At 35.3% G+C, this 23,799-nt stretch overlaps 1 protein-coding gene across 1 annotated transcript in view; it reads left to right on the top strand.

Annotated features, from left to right (window-relative positions):
- Positions 1 to 23,799, top strand: part of LOC143179325 (dipeptidase 1) — a 418,835-nt gene that overhangs the window by 380,851 nt on the left and 14,185 nt on the right. Inside the window, exon 9 of the mRNA XM_076378510.1 lies at positions 21,917 to 22,001. Within this exon, the coding sequence (XP_076234625.1) occupies positions 21,917 to 22,001 (85 nt within the window). The remainder of the gene's footprint in view (positions 1 to 21,916; positions 22,002 to 23,799) is intronic.

Below are 23,799 nucleotides of genomic sequence, written 5' to 3'. Positions count from 1 at the left end.
AAAAACAAAAGTCTAGAATTTGAAGTTAAAATAGCACTTTGCTATCTAAAACACCCACCCAACAATTCAAGTGATTTAATAGAAATTCCACACAACACCCTGGGTACCAAAGTACCATACGAAGATGCGCAAATATACTTTGCCAAAATAACAAGCAACAAATGGAACCAAGAATGGAAAACTTCAAAAAAGACATCGCTATATGAAATTAAGGGCAACACCACATCTAAGAATCCAGCCAATAAACTAAACAGACACAATAAATCATTGTTAACAGATTACGAATAGGACACCCAACAGCAACTCATATACACATATTCGAGAAAACCAACCCTGAGGGAAAGATACAGACTAATCAATGACGTCAAAATCTGCCTAGAGAATTCTGAAGAAATAGAAAGATCTTAAGCTTTATCACAGGCACAGAACTTAAGAATAACGTATAAATTCATTCGAGTAAAATAGATAATATACAATATTTTAGATAATATACAACATTTTTCTTACAATACATACACATACATACACATATAATACTTCAAGTACAAATAATATGTAACAATATCTAAATTTATAGTGGTCGCTAATGACATTAGTCGATGCGACGATAAACAAATAGATATTCTATTAGCAAAAATAAGAGAAAGATGTTACATAAACATAGACTCTTAAATACTTTATTAAAAAGTTGAAATAAACGTATAAAATGACGACGAGCTGGTATTTCTTTTGACACAGTGTAGGAACACATTGCTATTGTCTGATATGTTTACACGGAAAAATCTAGGACACTCTGTGTATTTGGTATAACAATAGGAACATACAATAGAATTTCCATTAACCGAGTCATAATTACTTACAAACTTTAATATCTAGATTCTCAATTATTCGTTGTATTAGCAATAAGAGTACAGTATTATGATAAACTCAAATAATGATTTAATAATGATATACAAAGATACAAAAAGGTAGCAATTAACAGGGCTAATGGACTATTACTATGAGCTTTCTTTCGTGTATTAAATTTATTATTAAGCTGGTTAATTAATAATTAATTTAACAGTTGTCTATCGAAAATAATAAAACTAGTTATCATAGACTGTTTCAGATTCAAATTAGTGATATTCCGAATAATCAAGATCCTACTGTATTAGTATATACAGAATTGATTAAAGTTTTGTCAAACTATACAGACAAATGTTTATAATACCAGAATAGAAAATAGAAGTAACTAATTCTTTTGGTTATGAATTTCTTTAAAAGAAAAACGAGCAATGAACTCTCAGAACCTCAGAAGACACGCAGACCGAGCAGTTATAAACTTCGTAATCGAATTTCAAACACTAATTAAACAATTTTATTATCTTGTTAATGAGAAACAATTCTGAACCAACTCATTATGTACGAGTTGCTTCCTGGCAATTTCTCGTTTTTTCGCTGCTTCTCAGCCAACAGTGTCTCACCAAACTTTCCTCGGCTATTTCTACCGCTGCGAACACAGAAACAACGGACAAAAGGAGCAACGGTGAAATCTCAATTAGCAAATGAACTAAGCTCGTACAAAACAAGAAGAGTCAAATAGCAGAGGGGAACTGGCAAAAAGGAACGATATCGCAAAAAACTTGATACAAGGATCCACGCACATGCAGATGCGAAAAGAAGAAAATCCGAAGGACACATCCATAAAGTGACAGATAAAACTGGAGGGAATTAAAGTGATGGGAAAAAAAACGACAAGCACAATACTGAAACAGCTGTTTATCCGCAAGACAAAACATTTCAACTTAAAAGTGTATTATTCACTGAGAATAAGCTAATTTACTAATAATTAAAACTATTTTATATCACATAATATTTACCTTTACTACATTATTATGTTGCTTTAAAAGTCACATTGTTATATCGTTGGAATTCTTAAGTTTAAAGAATTAACTATTAGACAAAAGATACTGCTTAATCATTAAGAAATTCCGTTACACGAAATTCCGTTATAATCTTGATATAGTCTTGTTTTGTCTCGAGTTTAAAGACAATACCAATATCATATTTCTTATAATAATTTAAGTCTTTTCTTCAGTTTAAGAAATATACGAAATTACGTATAAATATATACCTAAAATTACGTATAAGAACATTTCTGTATATAAATTAATTACAAATAATAAAATTTGTTAAGTTAAGAAACTATAACGTTAGTTAAATTTGAGTCGGCTCTAGAAAGGGCTTAAATACGATGTTTAATGTTAAACTTTAAAGCTTTAAAAGGCTGAGGCTCCAATGGTCCTTCGCGGGCGCTCGTTCTGCTGGGAGAGTGTGGGGTCCTCGTTTGGCGGCGACGCCGATCAGCGACGCTAGCGCCTCAAAACAGAAGATAGCGGTGGAACCGCACCGGTAAGCGAAAGTGTAAGTTCGCGCTGTACCGAAGACTTCCGACTCCAGGCTTTGACAACAAGCCTATGTGGAGGGGATAGCAATACCTTGTCTGTAACGCGAAGGTAATGCAGTGGACTGTATTTTCGACTTTCCTTTGCAATTAAAGGAATCGTCGATAGGCGAATGCACAGAGAGGAGGAAACCTCTTCTCTACGTGTTATGCATCTTATAAAAAGGCTTGCTTCGTGCGAATCACCGCAAGAGCAGGGATTCGCGAGCCTTGAAATGCACCGTCCCTAGCTGGTGGTAGGTTTAGAGGCTGGTGACGGCCAGAAGCTCTACAACTCGCCGTTCACCTCACCGTGTGTATCTATTCGTCACACGGGGGTGGTTCTACACGGGGTGGTAGAGCGCGGGTAACGCAGAGGTGATATGCACTTACGTTAGCCCTGTCCGAATGTACTCGTCAACCAATGCACCTAAGCAGTGGTCTCGATGCTCTTATGACGATTGGCAAACTCAGAGAATCGTGACAATCACCGACTCCAAGAGTGCATTAATTCGCCAAAAAATTCCTCTACTGCGATCTGATTCATTTGTCGCATGTATAATACGTGATAGCCGAACAGACGAAGATATCAGGCCGCAAGAGACTGAACAGACAGCTAGATTTCTAGCTCTTCGAGGACTTCGAACGTTTGGATAAACCAAGGTGCTCTTAGCGAAATAGGCTCGGAATGGTTATGAACCCGCTGATTTCCTGCTACCTGTCGAAGGACTGGCGCAAGACTGACTGCAAGATTCGTGTGTGTCTCCACGAAAGCGTGGAACACGCTAATTAGTCACTACGTGGCGCTCGCTTATTATATTTTGTCTTTGTCTAATGTTCGACAGTTTCTCTCTGTCTCCCAGTCTCTGACGTCCCCACTCGACGTCGGGCCTGAAATTCGAACAGTTGATACAGGTCGTTCACCTGTTCGACTTCACCTGTAATAGCTTGTTACGAGCCGAGGTCTAGATAGTCTGACCGAGGGTCAGGGTTTTTGGAATATTGTTATTGTTTCGTGGACGAACCAACGGGTAACTTTGCACTCGTTGGGAGCCACCTCACGGTTGTGGACAAACCAGTGCGCAACGGCCAACACCGGGAGCCACCTTAGGTTTTAGATAGGTTTTCGTGGACGAACCGACACTGAACTTGGCGAGTATCGGGAGCCACTAGGATGGAATAAAGACTGTGGACGAACCAGTGAGTAACTTTGCACTCGCCAGGAGTCACGGAACGTAGACGAACCAGTGCGCAATGGCCAACACCGAGAGCCACCTGTAGGTTAGGAAAGGGAATCTTCACAAGGATTGCGAAGATATTAGTATGGGCTCGTAACTTTCCAATTTATAATATATCTCGAGCGGTAAAAATATAATATTTGTGGGATCGTTACGCGTTCGCTTCTTATTGGATTTAGGAAAGATTTTGATTGAACTAAGTCCAATTTAACAAACCTTATAAAAATGTATATTATTCCGAGCTTAAGTTGACTCGAAGGAATACAACTGTTGATGAACTTACGTGTCACGGAACTAAGTCCTCTGTCTCTAGATTACGCACAGAGGTATGCGGGGGACGCGTCATTGAGACTACGTTGCAGTGAATTTACTTTACATACTGTACTCTATGATTCTACTCGAAGGAGAACTAATGCTCGATCTTGCTTCCAGTCTAAGCCGCGTACTAAACTCGAACTAGATTGGAAATGAACCCGCTAGACCGAATTTTTTGGCCTTTTTATAGTCAAAAATCTATGGGAAAAATGGTGGGGACTCGGTTGCATCGCAGAGTTTCCGAGAAAAGTTCAAGGATATTACTTTCAAAGAATTCTATTAATTGGGTGCAATGGAAATGCCTATCAGCCCTTACATGGTGACTTCCAGGCAAAGTCAAAGGTTAACGGAAGGAGCTTTGAATCGAGCCCTTTCATAGTTACTTTACGTAACTCGTCTGGACTCGTAACAAGCTAAAAACGAGTCATACTTCAAATTCACCGTGTTTGTTATTAGTGCAAAGGAATCTCCAACCGAAGGCGACCTTCTGTTGGTCATGTATATCAACAGACAACGGATTTCGCGAACGAGATAAAGGCTTGTTATGTCATCGCTTTTTTAAACACTATGATTTATTTAGAGACCATTATTACCTATTTATATGTAAGTTAATTTTCAACTGTTAGATCTATATTGTTTATGTAGACTGGTGCACAAAATTAACGGTCCACTAAAAGTTTGCGAAAAATTTGGTCATTTTCAAGTGGCTGTATCTCTGTGAAAAATAGGTATAAAAAATATTGAAAGCAGCCATTTTTTAGCCTGAAATTTCTAGTTTCGAAATCATGTACCCAGCTAATTTTTTGTGCAGTATAATACTATTCTTTCCAAGATAAAGCGCAACAAAAAAATTGTTAAAAATTTTTGTCAACTTTGAAATGATGCATGGGATGAAAGAAATTTTTCTTTGCGAATCCATTTAAATACTTTTACGGCGGCAACCTTTCCCTTTAATTTCCTTTTTTTAGATTTGTTCTACCATTTTTTGTTACCACGTTATATACTGTTGCATGAAAAATGACACCTTTAACGTTGAGCACCTATAATTTACGACTGAGTAATCGTAGGAAAATTGCAAAGGATGTTCTGGAAAGCTGAAAAGTTTCTCTTTAAGTTCATTTCCTCGGAAATTAAGTGAGAATTTTTTTTCATCGTATACAAGCCATTTCAAAATGACCTAGAAAATAAGGTAATTACCATATTTCACAAAACATGATGCCAGTTTTAGAAAAATCATGGAAACATTCAAGTGTCCACGTTTTTTTTTTTACTTTAAAGTACCCATAACACCTGTGCCAAAAGCCGAACCGATCAGATTTTTTTTACTTTGTGCCTTTGTTAGTTGAATACGCGATTTATTGTTTGCCCAAACACATGTTCATCACTTTGCATTAAACAAATTCGCCACGTAACTTATTCTTCAGGATGACAGACATTGTCGTCTGTCTGACACGTGAATACGGTTGTCCTGAAACGATAGTTGTATTATCCCCTGAATAAGAGATATCCGACGTACTGAACAAGACATAGGAGAACGTCGCATGTAAAATCCTCACGGCTGTGACCAAGGCTACGCCATCCTAGACGATTCGCTACCCGGAGGACAAGTGATGTACGCTCGACAGTGTCTAATAATGGGTATTGCCCCCTCGTTGGTGAATTACCACTCTTAGACGATCTTAAATAAAGTCCAATAAAAAAAAGTAAATCTATTGCAATAACTAAGAAAAAGCACGATATGCAGTCGATATGCACTGTTCCGTCACTTCGTACCTGCAGTTTTTGTAAATTTTGTAAATAAACTGAAACCAAGAAAAAAAGATGATATTGCCGTTCACACGCTGCGAGAACGAAAGGAAGAGTTTAGAAGAAGCATCGTACATAAGAAAAAGTGATCTAGCCGTTTTTCAGATCGTATCGCGTATTCAACTACCAAAGGCACAAAGTAAAAAAAAATTCTCACTTAATTTCCGAGGAAATGCACTTAAAGGGAAACTTTTCAGCTTTCCAAAACATCCTTTGCAATTTTCCTATGATTACTCAGTCGTAAATTATAGGTGCTCAACGTTAAAGGTGTCATTTTTCATGCAACAGTACATAATGTGGTAACAGAAAATGGTAGAACAAATCTAAAAAAAGGAAATTAAAGGGAAAGGTTGCCGCCGTAAAAGTATTTAAATGGATTCGCGAAGAAAAATTTCTTTCATCCCATGTATCATTTCAAAGTTGACAAAAATTTTTAACAATTTTTTTGTTGCGCTTTATCTTGAAAAGAATGGCATTATACTGCACAAAAAGTTAGCTGGGTACATGATTTCGAAACTAGAAATTTCAGGCTAAAATATGGCTGCTTTCAATATTTTTTATACCTATTTTTCACGGAGATACAACCACTTGAAAATGACCAAATTTTTCGCAAACTTTTAGTAGACCGTTAATTTTGTGCATCAGTGTATATAAATGCATGAATTATTTTAACTCTTAACCACGAAAAATTATTGTGACATTAATTATCCTCCACTATCAACATTAGACATAACATATGGTACAAATTTGTATTAAAAAATATTTTATACTTACAAAAAGAGAACTAAAAAATCTACAAGAAAAATAAAACTTGTATTTTGTAAATTTTTAGCAAAATTTCGTTTAGGAGGTTGTCCGAATTTCTGTCAATAGTTAAGAGTTAACATTAATTGAATCCAGCATGGAATGAAATCCTGGCCAAAACACAGGGCATACATAAATGTACGTTAGATATAAAATATTTCTCGTAACAACGCCTTATCGTCATTCATGTCAAATTTAAGACCTGGTATATTCCTGTTTTTGCATTTTAATTTCTTTTGTGACGTTCTATTCTTTAAATAGTAAGCACATTCCTATTTTCTCGATATTTACTTTTTTTTGTAACGAAAATATATTTGATATGTAAGCACAGCCAACTCTAGTACTAGCCGTGCTGAACGAAAAACAGCAACACTACGAGACACCGATTTTGTACTTGATAGAAAGAATACGCCGCATGGTGTGTCCGATTTTGTACTGGATAGACACAGATGCACCATGCAGCGTATTCTTTCTGACAGGTACAAAATCGCTCTCCCGCAGTGTTGCTTTTCGTTCAGCATGGCTAGTACTAGAGTCGGCTGTGACCTAGACAAGGCGTTTAGATGTGCTTCCTTCTTCGTTGTTATTTCTTACTATTTTCTTCTTATACTTTTACTATTAGGCATCATAGATTATATTATAATTTAAAGAGTTAAATTAAAACCTTGTGTGACGTTTATTCTAAAAAGACGTTCACGTTCTTAGTTTGACCCACTTGCTACTTGCTTTGCGCTGATTATATTCATATAAAATTATAGAAAGTAAATTATAAATTAAATAATTAGTCTGCTGTGTTTTAAAATTACCTTAACAAATTGTATCTTAAATTAGATATAATATTAAGAAAACACAGGATTCCTTCAACCAAGACCAAGACAATATATAAGTTTTCAAGATTTTTCAAGAACAAGATAATATTCTTGCAAATGTTGTCTTGTTTTGACTCTTGTACAGCACTACGTTATAGAGGCACTGGAAATATAGTTTACCTATAAATTGCAAATGTTTTCAAATGGCCAAATGATAGACGATATTAATCTTTAAGCGATCCACAAACTGTTCGTTAAGTTTAGAGTTATGTTATAAAAAAGTAGCAAAGTGCAGCAGCTGATTGTTACAAAAACCAAAAAAATAAACACAAATTAAAGTCGATGATGAAATTTTGGCCAGAATTTATAGACACCATAAATTCTATGTCAAAAATCAAGGTAACTACACTAATAAATTGGCTTATTTGAAGTACGTTTATATGTAATTGTCATACATTTTTTTAAATTTTTCTATTGCAAAAATAACCTGTGGACCGTCTCGCACTAAATTTACGAAATGTGAAATGATTGAGTGTTAACAATTTTTTTTAATGTTATTTTCTAGTCATAAAAAGAAGATTTGAAATCTAAAAATTCTAACGTCTCTTCGAGTAACTGCTCGTACACTTTGGTCAATAAAGAGATTATTTGGTTTTACTTCAACAAACGTGTGAGTAAAACCAGGTCGTGTGCTTTAGAAAATTCTGGGTTGATCTCAATCAACCTCGTTGTAAAATTTCGTGGACAGGTGAACGCAGCATGCAATTTCGTTTCCACTCTTTTACTAAAATGTGAAACCGTATTAAGCGACCGAGTATTACTTTAAGTGAGTAAAATTGCTTGATTCCATAAATGCATAGTGTTTCCTTGACATACGGAAGAAAATCAACAATTATTTGCGGTTCAATATAAATAGAATATCAGTGTTAATATCATTTTTCAGTTCAGTCCGTTTGTTTTGCAACTTATTTGGTCCATTGTTCACAAAGCTTCCTCATGCTCTCAGAAAATGACAGTTTTGATTGAACAGTGATCTACGCAGTCACTGCTTTCATCAGTTCATGGTTCAACGTCAATCGCCAGTTCCTTGATGCTACTTTGGGTGGATTAAACATGTACAGTAATGTTGCGGACGAGAGCCGCTCTCGGGTCTGGTCGCGACTCTCGTCCGCGACTGGTAGTCGATTCGGCTTCCTTTGCTCTCGGTCGCCGAGATAATTGGTACACGACCGGGGAAGCAAAAAAAAGGGTCTCGCTCGAGCTCGATGCCCGAAATCAATGACGTCAGAAAAGACAAGGATAGCATTAGGGATTTAATAGGAAAAATTGAAGTTCCTTATTTGCAAACAGATTTTCACGTAAGTAACACCAATCGATTCCTTGTGCTCTCCCGATAAAAATGATATCAAATACGACATGAGTCCTATTATTTATAATAAAGATATTTAAATAATAAAGGTTGGAACCCTGCGACGGTTACGGAGAATCGTCAAAGTTACTTTTCTATCAGTTCTTTACGAGCTAAAAATGACATAAACAGAATTTATGTATATTATATTTAATCGATGTCGGAAAGAAGATATTAAAAATAAAAAAATAAAAATTTCTAAACATTTAAAACGGAACTTATATACATACTTTTTGTATTACGCTTTCATTTTCTTAATAATTTCAGTCATTAAATAATTAAACACAAAAATATGAGGGAATACATAATAGGGAGTTAGCCCTACGACGAGAGCCGCGTTCGTCGAATCGACTACCACTCGCGAGCGAGAGTCGCGCTCGGGTCTAGTCGTGCCTTAGAATCGACTACCATTCACGGACGAGAGCAGCGTTCGGGACTGGTCGTGCTTAAAATCGACTACCACTCGCGGACGAGAGTCGCGCCCGGGTCTGTTTACGAGCATGACCTTTCGTTCTACAAACCAAGTTTTATGTATCTTTGTTAAAAATAATCGGAATCATGTCGTGTTTGACATCATTTTAATCGGGAGAGCACAAGGAATCGATTGGTGTTACTTGCGTGAAAATCCGTTTGCGAATAAGAAACTTCAATTTTTCCTATTTAAATCCCTAATGCTATCGTTGTTTTTTATGACGTCCTTGTTCTCGGGCGTCGAGCTCGAACGCGATGGTTCCAAGAATTGGTTTCTCAGCGGCACGTATCAAACGAGGTAGTGGGGATAAACCACGGCTCTCGTCCGTGTAGACGAAACGGCTCTCGTCCGCAACATTACTGTAATATACAAAAGGGACAAGACGAGACAGTAGTGAGCCATGTGATTCCTGAAAAACTATAAATATCAATTTTCCTGTGGTTGGTTACCTTTTGAACATTTTCTGCTAGGCAATTGTGGACGTTTTCATTACATGTTGTCATTTATCTCAGATTCCATGTTTTATCAATAACGATGATTCTGTCTAACAAAGAAACTACCTGAAGTGATAATATCCGATTTTGATGAAATGTGACAGGTTTGTAAAGTAGCTGAAAATATTCTACACGTATCTTTTGTATTGACTCAAATCCATATTAAGGTGGCAAAAATCGACCCCAAACTTGGGGGTGGAAAACATACTTCACCTACTATCTATGAAGTCATTGGATGTAGAAACAAACTTTAAATTAGTCGATTATGTATTTTTGAACGTCGAACCCATCTTTGCAAATAGTTTTTGGACATATCTATTTATTTTTTTCTACATCCAAAGGCTTCCGAGATATTAAGTAAAATACGGTTTCTAACCTCAACTTTAGGGGCCAATTTCACCCCCTTAACGTGAATTTGAAGTGATATAAAAAATACACATCCAATATTTTCGGTTACTTTACAAACCAACCAAGTTTCATAAAAATCGGAAATTGTTACTTCGAGTAGTTCCAGCCCAAGTAGGAGTAAGGAACTGTGGATTCACTTAGGACCAGAAAATGAAGAAAGCGATGCGTGGCTTATTGCTCAGCCATAAATATTTTCTGGGAACATAAAAAAGTTTTCGGACGATGGACAAAGTATGTTGAAAAGTAAAAGAACCATGCTAAAAAATGTTGGTGATACCAAATTTCTATTTGTATTGAAATAAAAGTTATAGCTACATTGCAGCTAGTTATTGACTGACCTTCGTACATATGCACGACTCATTGATGACCTCATGATGAGAGATGTTTCTGCAATTAATACAAGTATTGGTAGGTAAGAGTGTTATCACCAAAGAAGTATGAATGCCATTAATATAGGGTGGATAAATATTGGAGGATAACTTTATATTAGAATAACATTTTGACAATACTATATTTAGGTCGCTTGTTTCACACAAGAGTCGAAAATTAAAAAAGGAAATCATTTGACGATACATTTGTTACATCCGGCTTTTAGCTGGTCCCCTTTTTCGGTGTCAATGAACGAGAAATGTTGATGCATTTCGAAATGTGTAAAGAAGTATGCGAACCATTGCGACTAACTTCTCCGAGCTACAGTAATATTACGGACGAGAGCCGCGTTCAAGTCTGGTCGCGACTCCCGTTCATAACATTACTGTATAACGCGATGAGCATGACCTTTCTCTCTACAAACCAAGTTTTATGTATCTTTGTTAAAAATAATCGAAATCATATCGTGTTTGATATCATTTTCATCGGGAGAGCACAAAGAATTGACTGGTGTTACTTACGTGCAAATCCGTTTGCGAATAAGAAACATCAATTTTTCTTATTTAAATCCCTAATGCTATTCTTGTTTTTTATGTCCTCCTTGTCCTCGAGCGTCGAGCTGGAACGCGATGGTTCCAAGAATTGGTTTCTCGGCGGCACGTATCAAACAAGGTAGTGGGAATAGACCGCAGTTCTCGTTTTCGACAAAACAGTACGTAAGCATGCTCCTTTTTGGTGTTAGGAATTATGGCTCAAAAGGGAATACTATAAGAGCAAGAACTGACAGCGCGCAAGGGAAATTGAATTTTGAGTTATATCGAGTCAGTCGAGGATCAGAATGAATCTCTGGTCATCACCCACGCGAGAGCTGTAACACCGTAACAACGATCGCATATTATAACGTTTAGCAGAAAACCGCCTAAGAGTCGTGGGGTGTCGCAAGTGTACTTCGCAATGTCCGAATCCGCTTCCTTAGACCGCGTCGAGAGAATCCGCGAAGTGCGAAATAGGAAAGTGCGTACCATAAGGAAACTGCGTCGCAAAGCAACCAGAAATGACTAGAGAGCAGCTAAACCTACAAGGTGACGAGACTGTACAGATAGCACAGAGGAGTTGGTACGTAATTTGTATCTTGTTAAATATATGAAACTGTTAACCCAAACCATAAACTACCTGCTCACTATTCCTGTTCTCGTACTCATTTCTTCTAAGATAAGTTTAATCAAGGTGTCCTTTAGCACTTTAGAAGTGCAAGAACCCTCAAAGTTCGCTACAGTTAATGTAAAAAGAACAATAAGATTAGGTTTGATGACGGTAGTTAAAAAGTTTGAAACAAGTACATAAGTCGTTTTCAATAATCGTGAACGAAACGTTAGTTCACTGAAATCAGTTCGAACAAATAAACATGTCAAAAGAACAATAGAAATTATCAAAAAAAACTTTTATATTTTTGAAAGACAATTTAGAAGAGTTCTCAACGTGAGCAAGGAATGAGTTCAGAGTGTCATGAAAACATAAGAATTGATGAAAAAATAAGGTAACAGTGATGAAAATTTTATAAACTAACTTACCTTTATGTGCTTGAATCAAAGCTTTTCACTTTATTTATGTACTTTGTTTATTAAAAATAATAATTACGATCTAAACTGTCACATAACCTTTATCCGCTCTGTATTCGGAAGCATGTATAGTTTTGATTTCTCAGCGCTATGTTCTGAATAGCTATGCAATGAGTAACAAAAATATATTACTCTAAGTTACAATACAGTACATGAATATGAATACACAAAAGGAAGAACAGTAAGAATATTGTTGATTTGTTACATACTATTGTATAAGTATTAGAGGAAAAATCGAAGACTTGCAAATTTTAATGTTACACAAATACTTACAGACTTTACAAATTTGTTTTAAAATTAGAATGATGATTATTTTGCAAAGACATGGTTAACCTTAAGAAGTGAATCAGTCCGTATAGTTTCCAAAAAACAATATAAACACTAAAGAAAGATGAAAAATGATCTGACACTTAGCATTAACTATTTACAAAAAATAATTCAAGAAATTGTTAGACCTTTATAAGGTATGTCTTCACTGTGTTTCGTTTTGATATTTGACTCAATACAAAAATTAATAACGAAGATTTCCAGAATTGTAACAATAGTGATAAAAACAGGAGACAGATATATAAGTAAAAACAAAGTATCTACTTAACATTTTTTGAAGTTCGTTTATGAATTTATTATTTTCTCCAGATATTTGTTATGTTCAGGCAAGTGGCTTAATATTTTTGAACGGGAGTGTACATGATCAATAGCGACGAAGAGTTCACACGTGAATAATAAAAAAAAGTCACGAGGACTACTGGTGCGGTTGTATTAAAAAACAAATGGCCCGGGTCAATGAGGCCAGCAAAAAATAGTTTCGCAGAGAATTCTGTAGGATTAAATTGGGATTGCAATACGTGGATTTGCGTGATTTATGCGACAGAGGCTAGCCAATTGGAGCAACCCGCTGCAAAATATTCACGCGTACTATAGACACTTGGAAAAACAATTGCCTAAATATTTACGACCTTACAAACGTGAAGCTTCCATTTTGCGTACGATGCTTCCCTATTTTCACGGGAAACAGTGCATGACCTAAAAACGGTGAACACACAACGTATTATAATTCCATGTTCATAGGACAAAGTTACGGCAAGAAATAAGACAAAAGATATTTCATACACAGTGACTCACGAATTTATTCAGGAAGGATTATTAACACGATACACAGTTCACCGAAAGCGTATTCATTCGTCTCTGTATTAAAGAAAGTGATACAGGAGTTTCACAAAATTAATAAAAACATCGAATCGAAAAAATGGGGACAATGTACTATCATCAACAAGACCTACACATTTTTTACCAGAACTTAACAAGTATGTGATGGAAGTGTCAGGAATCATCGTTCAGGCTTCCGTAACCCACATGTATATAGATAGGAATGTAATATTGTAACCTCACATGTTCAAACTTTAAAGATATTTTATTTTTCGTATTAGAATTAAGGAATTAGCTAAGAGGTTTTGGAATTCATTTTTTTCTTTTCACTTATATGCATATTACGATCAAAAATTTACTTTTCAAGGTAAAGGAGATCTTTAGCACTACGAATATCTTTTAAATACTATTGCGAAAAAATAAAGTAGACACCTACATCTATACTTATGTGTAGATAGTAATATAGTGTAACGAAGTAAAGCTGATCATAAAAAAAGCTTCAAAAATTTCGATTTGCAATATCTTGCGTAGAGAAAGTTCAATAGAAATTATAAGTAATTTTCTTTTGTATTTTAGTTTAAAATATTAATAATATGTATTGTATATTATCTTGAATATGTTGAAAATTACACACGCCGATAAAAAAATTGATAAAATAAAAATATGGTAAATTCATTCATGTGTTTTATAAAATTGTGTAAAGAATTGCTTTGAATTTTAAATTTGAATTACCAGATGTTACTATTAGGTCGTTTATTAAGTTCTGCGAATTTTATTTTGAAGTTAGTATAAAACTAATACGATTACAATTTTTTTCTAGTTCCTTAATTTATCGGTACCTTCTATTACCTTCTTCCATTTCTCCTGTAAGAACTGGATTCCACTTCCTTAGAATTATGAGGGTTTAGATTTAAAGCATGCATTCACTCAATTTTTCATTCCATCGAATTTTCGAAATGATTGTTCTCTGAAACTGTGTTCCATCAATTAACAGTAATGATAATGAACTATAGCATCTGGAGAATAGGCTAGGTGGGGAATAATTTCTCATTTTGACCTATAAGTCAGGAGGAAACAAATTCTATACCGATTCAAAATTGTACTTTGGGTCAAAATGCGTGGAACCCACTCTCTTTCCTTCTGTACTTTTTCTAATTGTTTGAACCGATTCCACATGCCAAGTTTTCCTACTCCAAGCTGCTTTGCAAGTAACAAATCATCTCTTTTCATCTGTACGGACTTTTCACTGCGTTTTTGTCACTTAAGTCAAAATCTCCTCTCTTGACTTGTTTCAATCACTTTTTACACATACCTCCAAATATAGTGCGCCTACTATAAGCGTCTTTAATAAATCATTTCGTTCCTACCACTGTTTTTTTTCCAATTAAAAGCCAGCTCGATGCAACTCAGACATGAAGCTTTTTAAGTATCGCATTCAATTAAAATAATCGAACGTCCCTCACTGAAAGGAAGACTGAGAATTTTAGAACGGTTTCTTATAACAAGATAGCCGATCTCTGTATAAAAAGCAACCAACAATCATTGTAAATGATAAACAAAGCATACGCCAGTGATAAATGATCTTTTCGGTAAATACAACTTAATATTATATTACATTTGTGATTTATAATTGTATCCCTTTTTTGTTGTACTCTTCTGTGCATTACCTTTATCCTTTGATTCACTATTTATATTTTATATTCAAATGTGCAATAAGTATTACGACTACTGTTCGTTAAATTTCTTTCTTTGAATATTAAAACAAATATTCGAATAATCGCAAAATGTATTTAAGAACTTCAATATTCGAATATCATACATTGCAATATTTGCATCTAATGTTATTCAACAAAAGTATAATTTTCCAGCTATCAAATGCTAATGTACCTACATACATATGTATTTTGCAATGCATGCTACAAGACAAATTGAAAAATTACAGTATATTTTGTTATGCTATTGAGTTGTTTAATGATTTTTCTTTTATAAGAAAATAAATAATAAATTTTCCATGTAAAAAGTCAGAATTATTTAAACATATTTCTTTGTTCCAAGCCTAGTTTTATTCAGATATTTGACAGACTCTGCGATTTTATGCAAATATTTGATTTATAACTGGTATCGAATTAAGGACACAATACTCGACAAAATGAGTGCTCAAGCCTGGCACACGGAACTCTATTAAAACGTAATCCTATTGGAGCTCTGCCAATCATTGATGCCGAAATGACAATCACTTTCTATAGATGCTTGAAACTAATCTCTGGGATTAAATTTGAGACGAGAACAATGTGAATGTATTCTTAAATCGTTTGATATATGCTTGCATGAACTTCCAGGCGAATTGTTAACAGTGTATCAATTCATGAGGGATATATTTTTATTGTTGTATGATCTACAAATAGAAGACATGATGCTAGAAAATATTGTGTGTATTTCAAAAGAAAATTGCTGGTGGCCGGGGCATCTAACATGCGGTGTTGTCGCTTTTCTGACTTGTGAGAGGTATTCCTTCCACGGGTTACGCGTCGTTCTCAATGAATCTTAACCAATTACTTATGACTGCTTAGTTGTGGGACCTGACCTATTGTCTATCTTTGTCTGGCATCTATCGTCTTCTCTTTTCCGCAAGCACTCCCAACATCCTTTCTATGGCCACTGAAAAAAGTATCGATTTCGAATGGTAATTTAAGAAGGTTCGTGTCACATAGAAGAAATGGTGGACAACTCAAAGAATGTTTTTTCATCAGGCAGTTCGAGTTATGCTATTCTGTGCAATAGAAATATATATATGTACTACAAATATTTGTATGTAACAGTTACTGAAATAATAGTGAAATATTAAATTAATATAAATAATACACCATTAGTGGTTTGGTATCTTATTTCAGATATAAAAAATAAACACTAACAACTAGCTGCGATTTCGTCTACGAAGAAATCGAGTTCTAAGAAAAAAGACAATCTCTTCCTTAATAAATAGTGAGTGATAACTAAATCTGAACAGTGGCAGTGATCTAAACCCCTAACTCATAACCCTAACCTCAAATCCTTAGATTGAATCCTTGTGCCAGCGACACGCAACGCGCGTGCGCACATATAACAGGACGCTTCCCATTACGTATGCATACAAAATCAGTACGTCACCGAAACGACATCCTATGGAATGCGATGGAACACGCATTGGCGACACGATGACGATCAAACAGTGACATCGCAAACCAATCGGCGAACGATACTCTCAATACGCCTGCGCGAGCACCACCAGACGCCAAGATTTCCGAACCAATTAAGAGCACACATCCTGCGATGACTCCTAAACACGCAGGTGCAACACAGCGCTACCCCTAGGGTAGTCATCGGGCCCAAAAGAGGGAGACAATTTTCTGGTATAAATAAGGCGGCGTCAGCACCAGTATTCAGATAGAACGAAGACAGTTTTTCAGAGTGTGGTGCAGTTCTCTGTCTTCGAATTCCAACTTGAACTCCCAAATCCATACCGAGGCAGCTTTAACCAGTTCCTTGGTTCCTTCGATCTAGGCAGCTTTAGCCAGCTCCTTGGTTCCTTCGATCTAGGCAGCTTTAACCAACTCCTGAATCACTCCTAACCGAGGCAGTTTTAACCAGCTCCTTGGATCCTCCGAATCAAGGCAGCTTTAAGCTCCTCGATTACGACTGAAGCAGCTTTAACCAGCTCCTTGGCCTATCCTCGATCACTATTGACCATAATTTATCACTGCCATTTGCCTAAAGCAGAACTCTTAAGTGATCTCGGAGCGAAAAGTATTCGGACGCGAAGTAAGCCGTGTTAATTAACAACTTAATTTAGCGAAGTACCTATCAGACCATTGTTCTTTGTATATTGTGGAATTTATTTAGATGGTGAAGTGGAAAACAGTGTCAGCTCGATCAAAATTAGAGTTAAGTAAATGTATTTAAAATATAAGCACACAGAAAAAACATAAGTATAACGTAATAATGCCACACAAACGCGACTATCTAGCGACGAAATGACATATCGCCCAATACGACATGACAACGATTTGATTGTTCCTCCTTTCGAGATTTTCTACCGACTGCCCGTACCAAAACCAAGAACACTGCACTATCTGGGCGAAGAAAATACGTTGCACTCTTCGCTTCGCCAGGCCTGCAGTCCTTCAACGCGCGCCGCGACTCAGTCGTAAATTACTATGCCCAACAATATGCTTAAAACTAAACGTATCTACCATCCTACAATATTAACTTAAAAAACTGAATAAATTATAAGTTAGAAGTAACTGCGCAGAACTTAAGTTTAGATATTAATTGTATAGAACTTAGTTTCAATAAATTCTGTTATCAAGCGGCACAGTGGTACGTTAACATCAAGTATATGCAGAGCATAAGCGGCACTACCGTGTATATTGTTTGGAGTTTTGAGCATGAAAAACTTTCATCGTGTATATCATTGTATTCACAGCTCAGATCTAAATTCAATATTCAATCAAGTATTATAGCAAAATAATGTGGTAACGATATTTCGATTAAGCCTAGTCTCATCAAAATCGGTGCATTTGTTACTGAGATCTCATGATGCGATCTAGAAAAGTACCACTATCAACATTTTAAGTTCAAGACTTTCTTCTCCTAGGACTGGATGTCCGCATGCTGCATAGCTGCATGTCCATTACGTCTAGCCGCAGGCACAACCACACATTATGCGAGAGATACCTGGCACGGCAGATAATCAGTACTCGACGCTTGGTTCTTAAAAATCGAAGTTTCATCAACATTAATATCGACTGTAAACGATCAATAATGTCGTCAATAATTTTCGATACTGATGATATTAATTATCCTGTGTGGGCACCGGTAAAGAATAAGAGTCGTTCTTCTTCCTGCTTGTGTATATGCTTAAAGAGAATAATAAAATTAAACAAATTACTTTCATGACAATAATAATTACTTCTGCACTGTAAACCAGTAATACACTTTCCATGTCTGACCGTATGTATTCCGCTAACACAAATCAACGCTTAATCCATTTATACATAAGGAAAAAGAAAAAGTATTTATTTTGCAGCCATTTATGAAATTAATAAGCTATTGTCAACTATATACTCTGCAAACTCTTCAATTCCCGTTCTCTTGACGACTAGCAACATTGGATTCTTTTCTTATTCAAGGATATATTAAAAAACTTCATGAATCAAATTAACAATTCCTTACATTATTAAATAAGTTGTTTCAATTTTTAAAAGTGCACAGCATTTCTCCTTTAGGCTAAAATTAGTTTAATTAACAATAATCGATCATTTATTCAATTACACAGAAAGGTGTGAAATCTCCCCAAATACATATATGCGTTTCCTTGAAAATTCTACCCTATAGAATCCAATCTTTCACAAAGCATCAGTCATTTTAAAAAACCAGTTAAAGATATTAGAGCAAACAAATCCTTTGAAATGATTGGAAAACGTCAAGCGCAATAATAGAATCTTCTACCATAACTACCGATATTGTACTCCCAAGAAGTATCACTTTTAATCTTATTTCTACTGCTACAGTGTGACTCCCATTAAAAATATTTTTGACGCTACTTGCACATACTACACGAAAATCATATTTTACTCTATGAAGTGTGCCTTCTATTTTATGACAGGAAATTCATTTACAAAAGTTATTGCTTATGCTGCAGCTTAGCTGTTAGTAGCTTTCTCCACTGAATTTTAGATCTGAGTGATGGATCCAATGATACACACAATTAAGTTTTTCATGCGCAAAATTCCAAACAATATACATGATAGTGCCGGCTACGTCCCGCATACACTTGGCATGGCGGCACTACCGTACCGTTTAATCGTTCAAATTTCGATCGCCGTGGGAATGTTTTATATTTCATTTTCGTATTCCATACACCTCATATTCTCTATCACGTACAACTCGGTGTTAACCACTTCATTTTATTTCAAGGCCTCGAAATACAGTATTTTTTCGAGTTCCGCCGATTGATTTCTTCTTTTGGGGTGAAATAAAGCTCCTACAAAAATTTCGGAATCAAATAGTAAAAACTGGGAGAAGTCACTAAAGTACAGAATGACCACAACGAGTCTATACATATCCAAGAAATATATTCAAGTAGAATGTTCAGATATTAAGATATTCGGACATTTGGATACTGAATAGTTGGGTACATGAAGCTCTTTATGCTTCTCTCTGTGTAACGATTGCCCTAACTACAATTTCTGTGGAAAATTCTTTGCGATAAGCAAGCGAAATGCTTCCTATTTCTTTCAGCAAGATTAATAGCAGCTTGATCATAACGAAGAAACAAGGCGAATGAGTTACACTAATAATCAGAACGCGAACGATGAGCTAGCTGGTAACATATTAGCTGGGGCACACTACTGCCGCAATTAATGCCGGCTACCACATAGTTTAAGTCAGGTTAGGTATGGAGTAGATAACAGACCATTGTCTCTTTTAGATTAGTTCATTCAGTACTTTTCGATGGGAAATGGGGATAAAAAGGACCAGATAAAAGTAGATACCTATCGCACAGTGGCTTGGTCCATTCCAAGCTGCCCGAGATGGATAAATATTATGTCCTTCCACTCTTTCGATTCTTATCGGGAATTCGGCACTGATAATTCACTCAAGCTAGTTCTGACGTCATATCAATTAAAAATGTATAGACGAAATAGATGTGAAGTAAATTACCTGCACAGTGTTTTCATTTTTATGCTTTGTTACGATTTCTATGCTTTCATTCTACTGAAACAAGGATGTTATAAATATTTACCCAAAGTCTAACGTAATAATTCTAATCTACTAAAATAAAGATTTAATATGTGAGAAACAACGTACGTAAAATAACCGCGATATAAACACAAATAACTGAAGAATGTGGCAGAGATTTAGATTCAAAAATATCAAAGTCTGGATAAAAAATGATAAGAAAGGTTTCCTTCTATCTCCAACGATTTAACTACTGTTTTATGCTGTACTTATTTACAAATATTTTGTGAAGTCCCCGGAAGAAAAAGAAGGATATAGGAGAAAAAGAAACTAGAAAACCAATCCCTTTACTCTAAAGGCAGAAATAGACGTAAAATCAGGCAGAAATTGGTGATTTCGATAACATCGAAATCGTTTCCAATTGTCTTTCGGAAATGGATGTCAAATAAAATTAATATGAATGACTACGAATACGACGCCAGTTCAAACAAGCTTGCTTATCGAATTTTAATGTGCGTTCTGCAGTCGTACACGAGTAGACGTATTCAAAAAGCACGCCATCTCGAATCGCAACTTTTTTAATATCCCTTGCCGACGTAATACATCCGAACTATAGATTAAAGTTGAGGAAATTGTAAACTACGTGTTCAATTCCAGGAATGTACCTTGTAATCTCTGTAGGCTTTACGAATTCGTCCTTCTTTCCACTTTTGCACTTACTGCGCCTGCGTGTTATTGCAATTTTAATAACGCAGTAAAAAATGACGCCACGAAGTCCCAGCGATACGTTGAGCTAATAATTCAGTACTACTTATTTGCAGTGAAACATGGTTACTTTTAAAAAAAGGTTTGCTGGACCAAGAGTGATACAAAAATTAAAATCTTGTATTCCTAACTCCACTTTTTATCAAAAATATCAATTTTCATCGAGATTTAACTCGACAAACCTTTTATACAAAATTTGTTCATACGTAAATAACACCAGCAACAAGATCGACATATTTGCAGCTCGTAAAGCTACTTAAGGGTACTTAAGGCTTCCAATGTTATAAGGTTTTTGTGTCTTTGGTTTACCTTTCTCTTTTGAAAAGTGTGACTGACTCTGGGTATTAGTTTTTTGTACGATATTTAAGTTCGATCTGAACAAGATTAATGAAATTTGCAAAGAAACAGTTTTAGATTTCTTAGAATTCTTTTTACAAACTTTCTATGCATATCTTAAAAACAGTTTCAAAATTTATTAAGATAGTTTTCAGTCAACTATGTTGGTCAAATGAGAGTTCATTATTAAACAATAAACATAAAATTGAAAACGGTTAAATTTTAATATAATAATTGCAATACAAAAGGAGAATATTCAACTAATATAATTAGTGTTTAGTTACAATTGAATAGCTTTATTGCAATTGAGAGACAAATTTTTATACAAATCTCTGTCTTCATTAGCAATTACGAAAAGCTATTCGGACAGTTTTATTAAAATTAATACATACATTCGTTTCATAACATTTCCATATAACTTCGTTCCAATTTTGGTAACATCCTTGAATATATATTGTTTCTATTTCAGATATAGAAAATGTCTGAGAATCATTTTTTTCGATTTTAGCGTATGTTACGGTATTAAAATGCGTCAAATTTTATTAATAATTTCTTAACATTTAAAATTTCGGTAAATTGATTCCATACTTTGCACAAGAATTTCTTGTAGTCCAAATTAGTGCTGCTCAAAATTTTAACGAAATTTATAAGGTCTACGTTTCGCTAAGAACTACCTTAATAATAGTTGTGTTGAGTACTTCGAATATCTAAATAATAGGAACAAAATATATGTCACATGTGTGTATATATCAATGATCAGCTAACAATGATGTATTTGTTCACAGGCTAAAAATGGCGGAGTGGCAATGGTTCCGTTTTATACATTCTTTATAACGTGCAACAGCACCGCCACCATAAAAGACGTTATTGGTAAGTAAAATATTATCATTCATACTCTATGTTACTATCGATTGTGTAAGAGACATCTTTTCGTAACAGCTTCGATTGAAATGCGATTATACTTTCGCAACTTTTCATTCACCTAGATTCATATTGACTTTGACTCTCATTATCAGTGATCTGTTTTCATGACAGAGAATGCATATACGACGAAAAAAATGTTTAAATTAGAATAGATCTTTTAAAAAAAAAATATTTTGTACTTTGTACACACATCTACAACCTACATTTTTCAGGAAACCCAGCACTGCTCCCTGTAGTGTATCCACCTTTGGCAAAACTGATATCATTGTCGTTTTTTACTTGTCAAACTACTCATTAGAAAATCTGAAGATACTGTTAGCATATTTAACAAAAATTTATGCTGATGCAATTGAAAATATTTAAGTGACATATTCACTGTGGCTCTATTTACGTATAATTAATTAATTTTTCATAAAGGAATATTTGTAAATGGTAATGAGCGAAGTGTCGTATACCCCGAGAATGAGAAATTAGAAACGAAATGATAAGGTATAGTTTTCGATACTCTTTATTAAAATTCTCCACTAAGGCGATGTGAACTATTCGGAGGTCTAGCTATATCTGCCTGAAATGAGCAAGTGAAAGGACAAGGGTAAAGCTTAGTGGGGAAAAGTGGGTAAGAGAAAGTTTTGGGTCCTTGGCAGGGAGGTCGTTTATGGTTGTAGGAAAGGGTTTGGAAAGAACTGTTGGGATTTGACGATGGCCAGATGCCTACGCTTCTGGGGTGAAATACGAAGGAAATTCTAGGAGTATCTGACACCTCCCATCCTAAGATTAATTTACGGTTCCACAAAACGTAAATTAATTAAATTCTATGCTAACTCTTTTCTAACAATATGTGAATGATATAGAATGTTACGGTAATATAAAGTCTTACCAATTTCTAGAATACTTAGGATCTCTTTTCATCGTTGAATTATATATAACATTATAAACGATTTGTAAAATTTAAAATTTGCTTTACACGTTTAAGTTTTATAGAAATATTATAAAGGTTTAAGTCAACAAAATGGACTTTGGAATGCTTCTGAAATTAAAGGTATGAATAAAGTGCATACAAATATTTGCTTATGTCTAAATAATCGATTAATCTAAAGAGTAAGTGTCAGTAAATCTAGAGAAATTGAAAGTAATAGTAATTATTAGTCCTATACATTTCTATCCACGCTTATACTACTTTATCGTTTAAACAAATAATAAGTGACTGGACTGAATCATAGGGTTTCAACTTTTCTTTTTCGAGGGAGTCGCAATTGGGACAATCCATGTTTATTGAAGGTGCACGAAATTTTGATCTTCTTAATCCGTGTTGTCCAGCAGGTCTGGTTGAAAGGTCGTCTAGACGTCATTCATCGGTAGAATAGACTGGTAGTGGGTCGAATGTTCTCTCTTCTGACCTGGATCTATCCTGTTCTTCTAGGAGTTTTGATAATTGCCTTCTGGTTATGGGTCCGGCGTTGACGTTTGTATTAATGATTTTGAAACAGCAAGCGTCGTTTATTGACCTCGGATCCTTAGTGTGGCACAGGCACTTGGCTGTTGAGCGGAGCATACCGCACGAACGTAAAAAATGTATGGTGAGTATTATTCCAACAATGAATATTGTTGCACTCAATATGATAGTGTACCACCAATTGTGCTGAACGATGACTGATTTATTCAGCTCTTTTTGTAAGAGGTTATTCAACTGGATAAGCTTATGGTTGGAGAATTTGAGTTCCTCAGTATTGACATCAGTAATTTT

This window comes from Calliopsis andreniformis, chromosome 5 (genome assembly GCF_051401765.1).
Source record: "Calliopsis andreniformis isolate RMS-2024a chromosome 5, iyCalAndr_principal, whole genome shotgun sequence".
Taxonomy (NCBI): domain Eukaryota; kingdom Metazoa; phylum Arthropoda; class Insecta; order Hymenoptera; family Andrenidae; genus Calliopsis; species Calliopsis andreniformis.
The sequence above is the reverse complement of the archived record's forward strand: the minus strand, read 5'-3'. Positions and strand labels throughout refer to the sequence as shown.